The sequence below is a fragment of the Nicotiana sylvestris genome, chromosome 4 (assembly GCF_000393655.2).
Source record: "Nicotiana sylvestris chromosome 4, ASM39365v2, whole genome shotgun sequence".
NCBI classification, from domain to species: domain Eukaryota; kingdom Viridiplantae; phylum Streptophyta; class Magnoliopsida; order Solanales; family Solanaceae; genus Nicotiana; species Nicotiana sylvestris.
This window is the reverse complement of record NC_091060.1, coordinates 37,372,453-37,389,853: the sequence shown is the minus strand read 5'-3', so window position 1 is coordinate 37,389,853 and position 17,401 is coordinate 37,372,453. Positions and strand designations below refer to the sequence as shown.

Below are 17,401 nucleotides of genomic sequence, written 5' to 3'. Positions count from 1 at the left end.
ATCCTTTCCCCTACATTTTTTATAAAATTTGCTAAGTCTTCTCTACCGATCATGAGTTCTCTGAGTGTTATAATTCTCGCCCGAGTAACTACCACAATTTACTAGACATATTCTCCCGAATTATGCTAGCTGCCATTAAGTACGGCTCATTCGGATCGCGCCAAGGTTTCGTTATCCCTAATCCCACCTTTAAACCCTCCATATTGATCCCTCATATACGTTAGGAGTGATATTGTTCAAAAACTACCTAAATAGGCACTCTCTCCCAAAACATTAAATAGGCCCAGTTGATTAAGAGCTCTTCAACCAACCACAATAATAATGTAGTTGAACAAATAGGGAAAATACTATGGCTCAATTATATAAAAACATAACAAGAATTTATCCTACAAAAGGTTCAATCAAAACACTATATAACAAATTAAATATTCATAATAGTATGCATAACTAAAATACTAGAATTCATAACCAACAATGGAAATAGGAAGAAGAAAGTGAAAAACTCGTAGAAGAATTCTCCGCCTTGCTCCTAGTGTGTTCTTACCTCCTTAGGTCTAATCCCCGATCTCCTTAGCCTCCTTAGGTCTAAATTATGTCAAAAGTATGCCCCCTCCCCCCCCCCAAAAAAAATAGCATTTTTACATGTATTTATACCAAATAGGGTTGGACCCAGACGAAACATCTTTTTCTGCGTAAAATAAGGCTCTGGCTCAGTAAAATTTGCAAAGACGCATCGCATGGGGCGATGCGCCATACAGTGTGCTTGTGTGAAAGTTCATAGAGCTGATTCTGACAGGCTGTAGGAATTTTTCACAGGCGTGGTACGCCCCGTGCCGTTCTACGCGATGCGGTAATGGGAATTCATGAAAAAGCAAAACATGAAAGTTCTATTCCTTTCCGATAGCTTTCCAACGATATATTGTGGAGACGAAACAGAGTTCTGAGCGAAACGTTATGTGCATTTTACTAGACAATGCACTGTTTGCCTGCTCGATTCTTCGTTTCGTTCTTAACTATCATCTGTTGATCCCCGAACATGATCCCGGCTTAATTCCTTTGGCTTTTACTCATACTTCAAAGCTCCAAATCACTTGAATTCATCCTATAATATCTACATAGCTCGGAATCACTCCTGTAAGGCATAAAATACATAATTAGTGCAAAATACTAGCGATTAAAGCTCAAACTCAATTAAAGTGCAATACATTAGAGTGTAATAAGCGACTAAATACGTAATTATAGTCTATCATCAGCCAATTTTGTTTAACAGCTACAACAACTAATGTTTTCACAGTGGATATTTTAACAACATGTGAGAAAGTCTCACTAAAATCTATGCCCTCAACTTGTGTGTCACCCCTCACCACAAGTCTAGCCTTATATCTTTCTATACTCCCATCAACTTTGTACTTAATTTTATATACTCATTTGCAACCAATAGGTTTCTTGCCTTTGGTTAATTCATCTATATTCCAAGTTCCATTTGCCTCCAATTCCTCAAACTCTTTTCTCATAGCTTTCTGCCATGCAGGGACAGTTGCTGCCTGAGAATAACTATTTGGCTCAAATACATGAGGTTCACTAAAGACAGTTGTAATAGAGGAATTTGCAGATCCGGAGCAAGTAGATGGGAGTGTGCAGATATAATTCTGCAAGTAAGTAGGAGTATTATGAGGTCTAGATGATCTCCTTAAAGGAGGAAAATCAGATTCAATATTATAAGGAGGAAGGGCAGATTCAGGTTGGGGAGAAGAGACTAAGACAGATTCAGAATTGCAAGGTGGAATGGCAGATTTAGGGTGTGAAGAAGAGGGTAAGTCGGAAGAAGGAGAAGAACCTGGGGAGGAGAGAAAGATATATTCAGGTAGTGTAGAAGCAAGGAAAATACCGGGATTAGGAAAGGGATGAGTTGCTTCAGGTTGTATAGGAGAGAAACAATCATGAGATGAAGTAGAAAGTTGCTTATTTGTGTGATCAAACAGGAAAAAAATAGAAAATTGATCATAGTAGGAGAAACAAAATCACATTTAAGAAAAGGGAATATATATGCTCATAAAATACAATATCTCTAGAAACAAAACGGCTTTCATTTTCCAAGTCATATAACTTGTAGGATTTCTTTCCAAAAGGATATCCTAAAAATACATAAAGAATAGCCCTAGGTTGTAGCTTATCTCTATGAGGTTTTGGGACTTTGGAATAGCACAAGCAACCAAAGTCTCTAAGATAGGAGTAGGTTGGGGGTTTGTTATACAAAACCTCATAAGAGCTTTTATCCTTTAAGACACTAGAAGGAAATCTATTAATCAAGTATGTTGCAGTTAAGACACAATCTCCCCAGAATCTAATGGGGAGGCCAGATTGGAAAAGAAGGGCTCTGGCAGTTCCAGAAGATGTTTGTGCTTCATTTCCACAACTCCATTCTGTTGTGGAGTATGAGTGATCTGATGTAAAATTCCCTTTTCGAAAATGAATTTGGACCCCACAGTGCTGGATCCTAATTCTAAGGCATTATCACTCCTTACAGTTTGAACCTTCAATTGAAATTGGGTTTCAGTCATGGCAATTAAGGCTTTTAGAAGATCAAAGGCATGGCTCCCATAAGATGTGTCCAAGTGGCTCTTGAAAAGTCATCAACAATGGTTATAAAATATCTGGATCTTGTATATGTAGGTGAATGATCGGGTCCCCAGGTATCAATGTGAATTAATTGGAAGGGTTTGGTGGTTTGAATACTGCTATCAGGAAAGGGTAGTCTAGTTTGTCTGCTAGAGGACATATTGGGCAAGAAAAGGATTGTTTAGTAGACAGCAGTAGCCCAAGTTTAGGAATATGTTTCATTCTAGAAAAAGGAACATGCCCAGTCTATAATGCCAAACCACATCCATTTTATTTATGTCATTCAAATTTACATCAGTAGGCACATGTCTCTCATCATAATCAACAACATTTACACTTGTAATAGCTTTTTCAATTTTATTTGTTTTAGGTAAAGCACAGAGAGGAGAAATAAAAGAAGAATTATCAATACAAGAGGAGATGGATGTGGCACTATTAGAAGCAATAGGAGGTAGGAGAAGCTTGTAGAGGTTGTGATCCAGTTTACCAAGAACCAAAGGCATCTTTAGAAAAGGGGCATGTATAGCAGAAGAGTTCTGGTAAACAGAACAATTCCATTGTATTGATCTAGAAATTTATGAGCAGATATGAGATTATATTGAAAAGAAGGAACATAAAGGACATGATGAATTATGAAATTTGGAAATAAAGTCAAAGATCCTACTAAATGAATTTTCACTTTATATCCATTAGGAAGGGAAACTAGACAAGGCACAAGTAGAGTTTGCAAGTCAAATAGTAGGTCCTTATGTGAGGTCATATGGTCAGATGCTTCAGAATCTATAATCCAAATAAAGCTATCTACTTATGAAAACATACATAACTTGAGCAAACTGCTTTTCGATAACAGTTTACCAGCAAAGTTAGCAGAAGCCATAAGAGAGGGAGTAGAGGAAGAATCAGCAAAAACAAGGGAATGTTGTAGTAATATCATCAGTTGGGAGAATGGACCTTGTGTGAGACCAGGAACCATTGAAACAGCACCAGAATCAGAAGATTTGACAGACTTAGAACCCATTTTAGAAACCACACTACCAGGAGGATCAGCAGAATTGACTTCAACATGAGCTGCAGTCTTTCTACTTCCAGACCCTTTTGTAAATTTGAAATTATGAGGATAACTATACAACTTGTAACACTTGTCAATAGTATGACCTGGTTTCTTACAATACTTGCACACATGTGACTTCTGAACATCAAAATTGACTCTGGAGGGAAAACCTTGTTTGGACACACCAACATTGAAAGAAATAGATGTGGGGAGAAACTGAGTGTTACGACCCAAAATCTGACCCGTCGTGATGGCGCCTATTGTGAAACTAGGCCAGCCTCAACTCAACAATCAATGCGAAGAATATAAGTTTGAAAATATTTACGGAAGCTTTTAACAGTTAAAGAACTATTTGAAGCATAAGAAGTTCCATGAATAGATACAACCCAGCCCAAAACTGGGGTGTCACTAAGTGCATGAGCATCTAAGGAAAAATACACAATCTCATATAATACCTAAGGAAACAACTAAAATACAACTGAAAAGTAAGGTGGAGAGCCAAGGCCATCGAACACCGTGTAGGTACCTCAATAATCTTCTAAGTCAGAAGCCTCGATCAAACATCCACCACTGGATCCAAAGTACCTGAATCTGCACACGAGGTGCAGGGGTAACGTGAGTACACCAACTCAGTAAGTAATAAGTCCAACCTTTAGACTGATAGGTAGTGACAAACTCAACCTCCTCAAGGATAACAGAAATAATGTACAGAAACGTAGGCATGCTTTCAATTAGATAAATAGCTCGAACAGTAAAATAGAGCAAGTATGAACTAGGTAAAGAAATGTAACTCTGCTACATCTACATGTCAATGCACATGCTGTATGGAATTCACCATGATGAGTGTCTCGTGTGCCCACAATCTCAAATGCTCGTCCACTCTGTACTGTATATGGCTCATACGGCTCAGGGAAGATCCATCCCAGAATATATACATCTCTGATAGCAATCACTCAGTACTGAGGAAGGTTATTCCAGCCTATGGAAAAGATCAATCTCTAAATAATAATAATAATAACAGCCTCACAACCACTCGGTACTGTATATGGCTCACAAGGCCCAGGGAAGATCCATCCCAGAGTATATACACATCACTGACAACAGTCATCCAATACCAAGGAAACAGGCTAATCCGGCCTCATGGAGAAGATCCATCTCCAGATATAAGTACTTTGTACAAGATCCATGTACAAGGAAGATCCATCCCTCAATATAACCAGTCACTCCCACTGTGGGTGTGCAGACTCCGGAGGGGCTCCTACGTCCCAAGCACCATAACATAGCCAGTGAAGGCATGTATCAATAATCTGCCGCGACATGCAACCCGACCCATAACTGTCACTCATAATCAAGCTTTTGGCCTCACTCAGTCATCACTCTCTAGTATCTCACACACATGGGCTCATAATGTTATGATACTAGCCCGAACAATGATATAATGTGTCAAATAACAATAGTCGAGACTGAGGCATGATATAATATGTATGAACAGGACTGAGTACAAAATATCAATAAAACTAATGACATGACAGCAAGAAGCGACCACTTGAGTCTCGACATTATTGGCGTAAAGCCCTAACATGATAATTGGCATGATTTACAATTCATTAACTTAATCATATAGTTACAACATGGATAGAAGCAAGAAAGAGTCACTAAGCGGGGCCATGGAATGATCCCGGCCACAATTCTCATGGTGCACGCCGACACGCCCGGCACTTGGCATTTGTGTCACCTCAATAGTAATTATAGAACACATAGTTCAGGGTTTCGAACCCTCAGAACCAAGTTTGGAAGCGTTACATACCTCAATCCAAGCCAAACTCTAGCCCGCGATGCCCTATCCTCTTGATTCGGCCTCCAAATGCCCCGAATCTAACTAAAATCAGAACCATAACATCAATATATGCTAAGGGAACAAAACCCATGCGAAAATAATTAAATTATATCATAAATCTCGAAATTGGTCAAACCCAACCCCCGAGCCCACATCTCGAATTCCGATAAAAATCATAAAACTGGAATCCTTACCCCCTCACGAGTTCATACATACCAAATACATCAAAATCTGACCACAAACGGCCCATCAAATCCTCAAATCAAAGTCTCTAATCTCAAGCCCTAATTTTCCAATTTTAGACTTTACATTCAACTAATATCATGTTTAATTGGGTAGAAATCATCATAGAATCGAGTATTGATTTCAAAAATCTTACCTCCAAGTGTTTCCCTTCGATTCCCTCTTCAATCTCTCTCAAAAAGCTCCAAATCCGGCCAACAATGGTGAGAAATGGCCTAAAAATCGCGAAGATGGCTATTTAAACTTATTGGCCAGGTGGTTTTCCTTCATCGCAATCATGGAAACTGCTCCGCGATCATGAAGCACAACAGTGGACTGCCCCTCAACTGACCTTACATGATCACGTAAAACTCCACGCGCTCGCGAACCTTAACCACCTAAACCTACGTGATCGCGACCTGTCTCACGCAGTCGCATAGAGCAATCACCTCCACGCGATCGCATAGAGCAATCATCTCCACAAGCAGGACCATTACAAGCACAACACAGATAAGACGGCCAAGAGGAACCTGGTTTCCCAGAGGAAATTCAAGAGAAAAGATGTCGCTGACAATATTGTGAAATAAAAGCTCTTGCAGCATGAGGAGATTACTCTAGTGAATCTGCGGGTGATGATGAATAAGGTGACACCTCTATGATGGTCGTTGAAAGCAAAGCAGCTAAATATGACTCCATTTTTGCCTTGATGGCAAAATCTGATGAGGATGAAGATGATGATGGCGATGAGGTAAACTTTCAAGACGTTCAAAGAAATTTGAAGTCTTACTCTCAAAAGAAGCTTGTATCTTTAGCTAATATCCTAATTCATGCTTACCATAACTTTATTAATAATAAAATCATTTTAACTGAGGAATTAGGAGAGGTAGAGCATGAGAAAGATGATTTATTGGTCATAGTTGTTAATTTAAAAGAAACCATTCAGGATTTAAAGAATGAAAAGAATGTTCTAACTGAGAAAATTGAAAAGGTAGAACATAAGAGGGATGGATTTTTGGTAGTAGTTGTGCATCCAAAGGAAACAGTAAAGGAATTAAAAAGGGACAATATTTCTATGAAAGCTTCAATAGAAATTGCATGAACTCTTCAAAATGAAATGAAGTGGCGAGTGAGGCACACCTTAAACTTGAAAATGAACTCAAAAAGGTAAAATTGAGTCTTTGTATCAAACTTGAAAGAAATAGACAACTTCAGAAAGATATAAGCAGGTTAAAAATGACTTAGATAAATGTCTGAAGTGGACCTGGTCCTCTGATACAATCACTTCCATGTATAAAGCAATGGGGGGAACATGTAGGGAATTAGGTTCCAAAAGGAAAAGACTCCTTACAACCCACATAGCAAATATGTTATTGTACCTGATAACTGGCTTTGCACTCATTATGGTAACATTAGTCATTCTAAAAATTCTTGTAAAACTAGATTTCAGTCCCAACAGATAAATAAAGATTTTATTGAAAAGGTATCTACTACTAGGGAACCTGGTCCCTACAATAAAAAAACGTGTGACGTCTGCTTAGACAATTTAATTCTCCCTTTTACTCACTACAAGGGACCCAAACTTGTTTGGGTTCCTAAGTCTGATCTCTGATTTCCTTGTGCATGGAGTAGTGAAAGGAAGCAGCCAAAGATGGTACATAGATAGTGGATGTTCTAAACACATGACTAGAAGTATTGACGATTTCCTTTTACTCAAAGCCTTGCAATGTGGGAGTCTGTCCTTTGACAATGGCAAAAAAGGATACATTTTGGGAGTTGGAAAAATTAAGAAGACACTCACTCACTTAATTGAGAATGTGTATTATGCGAATGACCTGAAATACAGCCTGCTAAGTGTCTCTCAAATTTGCAGCAAAGGAAACAAAGTGGAGTTCTTACCAAAGTCTTGCACAATCACCAATCTTGTGACTGGTGAAGTGGTTCCGGTGGCGAAAATAATCAAAACATCTATGTTGTTGACTTTGAGTCTCTAAATAGTGAGGATCTTACATGTTTGAGTGTTGTTGATGATGATATAGAATTATGGCACAAAAGGCTGGGACATACAAGCTTCTTCTTGTTAAACAAGCTAGTCAAGAAGGACCTAGTTTGTGGGCTACCAAAGTCAAAGTTCAAGGATCACAAGGTGTGATGCATGTATGAAAGGAAAGCAAGGCAAGTCCTCCTTCAAGACAAAGAAGGAAGTAAGCACTTTAAGGCCACTGGATCTTCGCCATATGGATATGTGTGGACCTATGAGGATCCGCAACAGAGGAGGAAAGAAGTACATCTTTGTCATTGTAGATGACTACTCTAGATTCACATGGAACTTATTCCTCATAACCAAGGATGAAACTTTTTCAGTCTTTGTTGCCTTTGTGAAGCATATTCAAGTGAAAATGAGCCATAATGTTGTAATCATAAGATCTGATCATGGTACTGAGTTCAATAATGCAAAATTTGACGAATTCTGCACTGAAAATGATATAAGTCATAATTTTTCATCTCCCAGAACACCCCAACAAAATGGTATTTTGGAGAGGAAAAATAGGACTCTTGAAGACATAGCAAGGATGATGTTAATTGATAGTGGTGTACCAAAGAGCTTTTAGGCTAAGGTAGTGAACATCGCCTGTTATACGATAAATAGGTGCATGATCAGGTCCCTCCTAGACAAGGCCTTGTATGAATTTCTAAACAGGAGAAAACCCAAGCTGACTTACCTGAGAACATTCGGTTGTAAGCATTTAGTTCCCAATAATAGTAAGGAAGCGCTGGAAAAATTTGATGTCAAAAGGGATAAATGGATTTTTCTTGGATATTCTTCACAAAGCAAAGTATATTGTCTACAACAAAAGAATTCAATGTGTAGAAGAAAGTATACATTTAACCTTTGATGAATCACACCACTTAAGTGGGAAAGACTCACATGATAAGAATGATCAGGATAAAGAGCATTCAGAGGTTCCTGGAGAATTCATTGATATGGAAAATGGGAAGGCAGATCTGATGAGTCAGGTCAATAAGTCTAATGAAGAAGATGCAGCAGAACCTCCAATTGATTAAGAGGAACCTGGTTCCTCCATTACAACAACTGAAGCAGAAAACAGAGTTGTTGATGCGGTGCAAGGCACTCTTGATGCTGAGAAGAGAAATGACACTCACTCTTATATGGATGCTAATGATGGATCCCACGCGGTAGAACCTGGGTCTTCTCACCATGAGACTCAGGTGTCTAACTGGAATCACAAAATCACACATCCTCTCTAGAATGTAATCACCCCTCTGGATTCAGGAATTTAGACTAGATCAAAGACAAGAAGCATGTTTTCTTTCTCAGCTTTCCTGTCTCAAATTGAGCCCAAAAATATCAAGGAAGCATTGAAATATACTGACTAGATTGCTAATATGCAAGATGAACTCCATTAATTTGAGATGAACAATGTGTGGCACCTGGTTCCTCGACCTTCAGATAGAACTATTATTGGAACCAGGTGGGTGTTCAGAAACAAGCTTGATGAGTTTTGAAATACAACAAGAAATAAGACTAGATTGGTGGTTCAAGGCTATAATCAAGAAGAAGGAACTGACTTTGATGAGACTTTTGCTCCAGTTGCACAGATGGAAACCATCAGAATTCTCATTGTATTTGCATCTCATATGGAATTCAAATTGTTCCAAGTGGATGTCAAGAGTATATTTCTGAATGGATATTTGAAGGGAGAAGTCTTTGTCAAACAACAACCTGGATTTGAATGCCATGAGCATCCTGAACATGTATTCAAGCTCGACAAGGCACTATATGGTTTAAATCAGGCCTCTTTGCATGGTATGAAAGGTTGTCCAGGTTCCTTCTAGAAAATGGTTTTACTAGGGAGAAAATTGACAACACTCTTTTTCTGAAGAAAAAAGGGAGAAACATGCTAATTGTGGAAGTCTATCTTGACGACGTCATCTATGGTGCAACAAATAATTTCTTATGTGAGTAGTTTGCCAAGATTATGGGGAGAGTATGAGATGAGTATAATGGGGGAACTGAACTTTTTCCTAGGTCTTCAAGTTAAGCAAACCTCTAAGGGAATGATGATAAATCAGCAGAAATACATTAAAGAGCTTCTGAAGAGGTTTGAGATAGAAAGTTCAAAGACCATTGATACTTCTATTGCTATAGCCACTCGTCTGGACATGGACAAACCTAGTTCCCTTATGAATGAAACCATGTATCGGGGCATCAATGGTTCACTTTTGCATTTTACAGCCAGCATACATGACATTGTATTTAATGTAGGGTTATGTGCTAGATTTCAATCAAGTCCAAAAGAATCTCATCTGAAAGCTTCTAAGAGAATTCTGAGGTATCTCAAAGGAACACAAGACCTGGTCCTCAATTATCCCTCAGGAGATAATTTTGACTTAATTGGGTATATAGATGCGAATTATGCTGGTTATTTGGTGGATAGAAAGAGTACATCTAGGATGACACATTTTCTAGGGATAATTGATTTCATAGGGTATAAAAAACAAAACTCTTGAGCCATTTCTAATACAGAAGCTGAATATGTGGCAGTTGCTTTCTGTTGTACCCAATTGCTGAGGATCAAGCAACAAATGGAAGATTTTGGTGCGTTCTTTGATTGTATGACAACACAAGTGCACTCAACATGGAAAAGGACTTGGTTCAGCATAAAAGGACAAAGCACATTGATGTCCGACATCATTTCCTCAGGGACAATATTGAAAAGGGTCTCATCTACATGAAGTTTCATAAAGCAGAGGACCAAGTAGCTGATATCTTCACTACAGTATTGAGCAGAGAGCATTTTGAAAAGAATCGACTGGAGTTTGGACTAATCAAATTGAACTGAGAACTTGGTCCCTCAATGGATGGCTATGAAGGAATAGTAAGGTAAACTGCCAAAAAGTGTTTTCTAGCAACTTTTAACTCAATTATATACCATTATAGGTAAACACGCATGGCAATTACATGGAAAACAAGCAGCTAATGACATTGCAATTTGGTAGGAGGATGATCCTTATATTTGAAAAATCATTTAGGGAACATGGTTCCTTTGACTCAGGTTAGTAGTTCATCTTACACTCATACGCATTTTAAACTGCTAAAGGTGTCGCATCATTAAAATGTGTATGTCCTTTTCCCAAACCTTTTAAGCCCAAACGCCACATACATTACAAACCGACCGACCCGACTACCCAGTACGTCGTATCCAATTATAACTGGTCCCCCATTCCCTCTAAATAACCCCAAAAGACATGTCTCTCTCATAACTATCTATATTAAAGCCATCAAACTTTCTTTCTCTCTCTGAAAACCCTTTTTCTTGTGTCTTTGCTCTCAAACTCACCATGTCTTCGCAGAATACAGAGTCTCCTAAAGCCACCACTGACATTCCTACTGTGTCTTCGTATCATGAAACACAGCAGCCCGAATCTGAGCCTTAACCTTCAGTAGTGAAACCCCCATCTCCGGCCAACCACCACTCACTGTTTCTTCTCTGACTCCTTCAAGATGTGGTTCCCATCGTAGCCGAAAATATTAAAAACCCAAGAAGTTAGTCACGTCAACCTCTCCCTCTGCTACGCCGGAATAAATAGCAGAAGACAAACCAGTAGAAGGAGAATAGGTCTCGAGTCAGCAGGTTGAGGAGGCAACTCTAGACAAAGAGATTGCTGCTAATCTTGGTGAAGCATCTGCTGTATCTACTACCCCCTCTGCTCCAACTTTTGATCTAAACAGTGTATCACCAGCAGGTAATGCCTCTCTGCTTCTACTGATATTATATTGTTAGATGTAAGTGAAAAGAAAGCCATAGAAAACATATTGTCTATTGCTATTGAAGGGAGTTTGGTTGGGAAATATGTGTCTGGTGATGTGAGTGCTGAGAGTCAGGGGGGAGAAAAAAGGGATGGGGATAGAAGTGGGGAACTGGTGCCCCAAGGTGACTTGGTACCAGCTAGTACTACAGGGGAGCCAACAGAGGGACGTGCTCCCTCTGCCCAAGAGGAGCACTCTGCTCTCACTTGGGATAAAACTCCATGCTCCACCAAAGAGCCCCTAACCAGTACTGACCCTCTTCCTTCCCCTCATCTTGATGTAGTTCCATTAGATTTTGTGGTTCCTGAGATGAAACCTTTGTTTGAAGAAGAAGAAGATGAAAGTGATGAGGATTATGATGATATGCATGTAGCACAGTTTATCGGTAGTAGAAGTGGTAGGGCAGTCTCCAAAGAGCCCATTCTTAAAAGACCCACTACTAGGCAGTAGAAGAAAGAAGCCCTTGAAAATGCTTTGAAGAGGGATAAGGCAAAAAAGAAGAGAAAAAGACTGGTGAAAAGTGTAAAATTAGGGAATGAAGAGGACTTGCCTCTGGCCAATGTTATGTATGTTGAGGACGAAGAGGTGAATGAGGAACCTACTTCCCTTGTCCATAAATCCTCTAAGAATTTTGTGAGTGAGAAGTCCAAGAAAGGCTCGTCTGTGAAAGGTGTTGAAATTGATTAAGAGAAGAATGTTGAGAAGAAGGAGTCTGGTGAGAAAGTTAAGTCTAGTATGAAGGAGAAAAGTTTTGAGAAGAAGAAATCTCACAAGAGAAAGGCAAGTGATAGTGAGGAACCTGGTTCCTCCAAGAAGGCCAGAGTAGAAGTGTCTGAAGTTGTCAGAAGAGAAAAACCGAAGCAACAAAAAGTGTTGTGGGGAAGAGTGTTTGATGTTTCCATTCTTGACATGTCAGGCATGAGACACCTAGTTGAAATTTGCGGTTTTCAAAAGTGGACTCATCTTTTCACTATTCAGAGTCCAAAAGTATATGAAGAGGAAGTTCGTAGTTTCTACGTCGTGGAGGATGACAGTATCTTCCTGAAGGTCAATGGAGTAGATTTTTTGATGGATGAAGTTGTACTGGGGAATATCCTGGATGTGCCTACTAAGGGGCTCTCGTCTATTGAAGGGACATGTTTTGCCGATTTTAGGAAAGTTATTATAAAACCTCAGGCTGTTCAGAGAGGGGGAACGGGTGCACAAGAAGGCCCTGCTTCCAAAATACCAGCTCATGTTTGAGATGGTGAACAAGGTCCTACTCCTCGCGCGGAAAGACTTTCCATCGCATTAATAGTGGACCTATTCCTCCTGGAGGAATTGGATGGATACATTACTATCAACCTGCCTGGAATCATGATTGAACATTTGAAAAATGTGGCAGACTTCAAGGATGAGAACCATGGTTTGCCTTATGGGTTTCTTCTCACCAGAGTGTTTGAATATTTCAAAGTCCCATTGGAGATAGCAGTTGTGGAAACTCGAAAGCAAAAATTCTCAATGACCACCTTGGAAAAGTACGAGTGTATCGACAAGAAGGGTGAGTTGGTAGAAATTCTACAATTTCTCAGTTGATTGATGCTCAGACTGCTACTAATGAGGAGATAAGGAGGCTAAAGGCTAGGAATGTCATTCTTGAGGGAAATCTCAATCAAGCCAAAAAGGAACCTGGTTCGAGCAGTGCTCAAGGTGCGGAGGTTGCCCGCTTGATAGCTGAAAATGCAAACCTGAGGAAACAGGTTGAGAACCTGAAAGAGCGACTGATCAATGAGCAGCGATCTGCAAATGCTCGAGTCAATGTTCTCCTCAAAGCCCTTGCCCCTTTATCCTTCCATCCCTCTTCCAGTGCCCCTTAAACAATACCCCTATCAATATCCAATTTATCATTGCATGTCTTAGTCCTAGTGTCTCTGATTGTTTTGTTCTTATGGCTATTGTACTTTAGTTTATTTATTTTGTGGATGTTTTTTAACAATGGTACTACTACTTCCTATGTTTTTCTTCTCTCTTTAATTAATGAGCATCTCAGTACTTTGATATGCATGTTATACTCTTGTGTTCTGTTTTTAGCTATGTTGTGTGCACATAAGTGGTATGAGTTAACTTTGCTGGACTTCTTTATTGCGTTTACTTGAACTAATCCTTTTATGATGCCAAACAGGGAAGAAAATTAAAGGGGAGAAATAGGTTCTCAAGGGGAATATGACTAATCTGCAGGGGGAATCATATGGATATCTTGTTATCATGGGGAACTTCAATTCTAAGTTTGTCATCATCAAAAAGGGAAAAATTGATAAGTTATGTGCCTTTGTGATTTGATGATTTAACAAACTTTATATGAGAACCAGATAGGGAACCTGATACAAAGTTTCTCTGTGCTTAGAACAATAAGTCACATGTCTGGCACAAGTTCCAATGATAATCTGTCAAGGAACAGATGGCTATCAGTTCCTCCGATCATAGTACAAGTGAACTCTTTACAGCCCTTGAAGCTAATGCACTGCAAACACAATAATGCAGCAGTCACTGTTGACGCATGTTGCTGGATACTTGCTTGCATCATCCTAGTGACCTCACTTATATATTATCAACATGAGGCAAGGGATTACACACACTTTCAAGTCCTAAAACATTACTTTCTCTCAAGTGTGCAGCGCCCTTCATTTACTCCAACGCTTGAAGAATAAAGCAACGACAGAACAAAGGACCAGATCCTATCATTGAGTCCATCGTGTGTCCTCAGTATTGATATTTATTTGTTAATGTTATTCACTTGTAATTCCTACTCAGCTTACTTAGGAGCATCTTATAGGATATCTTTGTAAACAATAAATCTTATGTTTGTGTTTGACTAGAGTTAGTCAAAGTGGTGAGCTTTGTAATAGAGTTATTACAAATAGGCTTGCAATATAGTTATTACAAATAGGTGAGGGATTAAGAGTGTAATTCCTAGGTTATAATAGGTTGTAATATAAAGTTTCTCGGTTAGTGAAGTTGAAATTCTACGAGTATAGGTTGTGGATTTTAATCCCGTGAGTTGGGAGTTTTCCATGTAAAATATTGATGTGTCATTTACTTACCGTTGTGTGTGTGTGCGTGTATTTCTGTGAGAAGTGATAGAGAATCAAATTCTCTATATAGTTTGGTGGACTCTTAGTTTACATCACAAAGTAAATGCTAAAGTGAAGTGGTTGTAGGTAATTAATTGTCATAAGGTGAATGATGTTCTTCCTAATTGGTGTAAGAGCAATATTCATCTTATAAAATTCATATAAGTTGATAGTTTAGCGTTATTACTAAGTAATTAGATAATTAACCAATGAGAACACGTTATTATCTGCAACTTTATGTTTGTTTTCATGTAGAGAGAGAAAGCATTATTCATTATAACTATGATAATGCACTCTTATTTATTTAAGGGTTTAAGTTTTGTATAGAGATGGTATAAGAAATATTTATTTAAAAGATAAGTACAGGTAATCCAATTTAATAAGCATTGTTTAATAACCTAAAATAGATGATAGGTAACTTACTATAACAGATTAAATTATATTAATAGTGTAAATATTTACTACACCACAAGTATAGTTGTCACGGCCCAAAATTTTCACCATCGAGATCGTGATGGCGTCTAACATTTCCCTTGCTAAGCAAGCCAATGTTAGAACAATATATCCATTTTTAATAGTTTGAATTAAATAATGAGAAAGAAATAGAATAACTGAAATAATCTAAAGCATAAATGCGGAAGCTAAAACTGCCAAACATCTGCCACAAATCTCTGAATTTGGTGTCACAAGTGCACGAGCTACTAGAATAATACATACAGGGTCTGAAATAAATACAAAGTTGTCTACACAGCTAAATAAGAAAAAAGAAGGGGACTCCAAGAGCTGCGGACGCTGAGTAGTTGTACCTCAAGTCTCTGCGGAACTGATCAATCCAACACGCTAATACCCGTCGCTAGGACCGACTCCAAAATCTTCACAAGAAGTGCAGAGTATAGTATGAGTATAACCGACCACATGCACTATGTAAGTACAGAGCCTAACCTCGACGAAGTAGTAACGAGGCTAAGACGGGTCACTTACACTACAACCTATATGTAGTATCTAATAGAGGCAGAAAAAGAAATACGGAACAAGATAAGACAGAAAACTTAAAATAGTAGCTACAACCTCAAGGAATAAACCGGTGTCGATCAGAATTACCAATCCTTAGAATTTAAAATAACAATACCGAAAACAAACACAGCTCGAGGAAATAGAAACACAGAGGTTTTTGCGGCGCACAACCCGATCCCACCGGACAACACAAAATCCTCCATTATTTTACCGTAACAACATCAACAATAGCAAATAATATACAGATATGTTGCGGCGCGCAACCCGATCCCATCATATAATGATATCAATATAATAATTTATCCTTATTTCACTGTAACAATCCATCCTTATTCCACCTGTTGCGATGCGTAACCCGATCCCACCATACAGTACGAATTCACCCTTATTCCACCATATCAATCCACCCTTATTACACATGTTGCGGCGTGCAGCCCGATCCTACCATATTAGTACCAAATACTCAATGTGCACATTCAAATCAACAATTCAAACAACAAAATCTTTACGATCAATAAATACCAAACTGAACAAAAAAGGAAACTTTTTACAACATAAGAATCTACACAAGTAATACTACACAGCGAGACCAATCCAGTAATTGATAATTAGAATGTGCAAGTAAATCAATTTAAGCAAATAGCAAGGAATCATGAAACAACGAAAAGAGCTAACATCATTAACAAGAGAAGATATTGATTAACACGTAGCGGTTAAGCATGAAAAGCATTTAGAGCATATAACAGTTAAGACATGGAAAGAAATAATTAAGGAAAAGCAAAAAATCAGGGAAAATAGATAATTCGGCGGTGTATAAGCACTCGTCACCTCGCATATATATCGCTCACATGAGAATCATATAGCACATAGTCTGAGGGTTCCTAATTCCCTCAAGTCAAGGATAGACACAATACTTACCTCACTTCGCAGTTAATTCAGAGCTCTACCGGGGCCTTTCTCCTAGAATCCGCCTCCAAACTATTCGTATCTAGCCACAATTTACTCAATAATATCAAATATTGCTAAAGGAATAATTTATGATACATAAATTTAGAATTCCCAAACTTTACCCCAAAAAATCAAAAATCAACCCCGGGCCTGCTTGGTCAAAACTCGAGGTTCTGACCAAAATCCATTCACACATTCACCCCCAAGTCTGGTTATGTAATTTGTTTCGAAATCCATTTCAAATTTTACAAAAAATCCTAATTTTACCCAAACCCCCAATTTTCACCATGAAAATCCTAGATTATAGGTTGAAAACTTATGAAATGTAATGGGTTATTGAAAGAAAGTAGGTTAGAATCACTTACCAACAAATTGGAGAAGAAAAAATCTTTGGAAAATTGCCTCTAGGTTTTCTAGTTTTTGAAAATTGGAAAGAATGGAAAAATCCCATTTTTCTCGTCTATTTTAATCACTGGGGTCAGGCTTTCTTCGCGTTTGCAAAGGGCCTGCCACGATCGAGAAGCAGCGGCTCAAATAGCCTACGCGTTCGTGAAGGCTTATACCCACCAGCCTACGTGTTCACGAGTCCTGTGCCACATTCGCGAAGAGTATAGATCAATTCCCCTCCCCCAGGTCTCATGCGCGTTCGCGAGAGGTTGGTCGTGTTCGCGAAGGGTAATGCCCCCACTATTCTGCGTTCGCAACCCAGCCTTCGTATTCACGAAGAAGAATTTTCACCCAGACCCAGTTCACTCTTCGCGATCGCGAGA

General features: G+C 38.8%; 1 protein-coding gene across 1 annotated transcript; it reads right to left on the bottom strand.

Moving 5' to 3' along the window:
• Window positions 1-1,424: 1,424 nt before the first annotated feature.
• Window positions 1,425-6,331, bottom strand: LOC138889433 (uncharacterized). Its single transcript, XM_070172741.1, has 5 exons — window positions 6,138-6,331; window positions 3,444-3,827; window positions 2,913-3,186; window positions 2,331-2,621; window positions 1,425-1,961 (listed from the first exon to the last, which is right to left on the bottom strand). The coding sequence occupies exons 1-5, from the start codon at window positions 6,329-6,331 to the stop codon at window positions 1,425-1,427; spliced, it is 1,680 nt and encodes a 559-aa protein (XP_070028842.1).
• Between the last annotated feature and the right edge of the window lie 11,070 nt (window positions 6,332-17,401).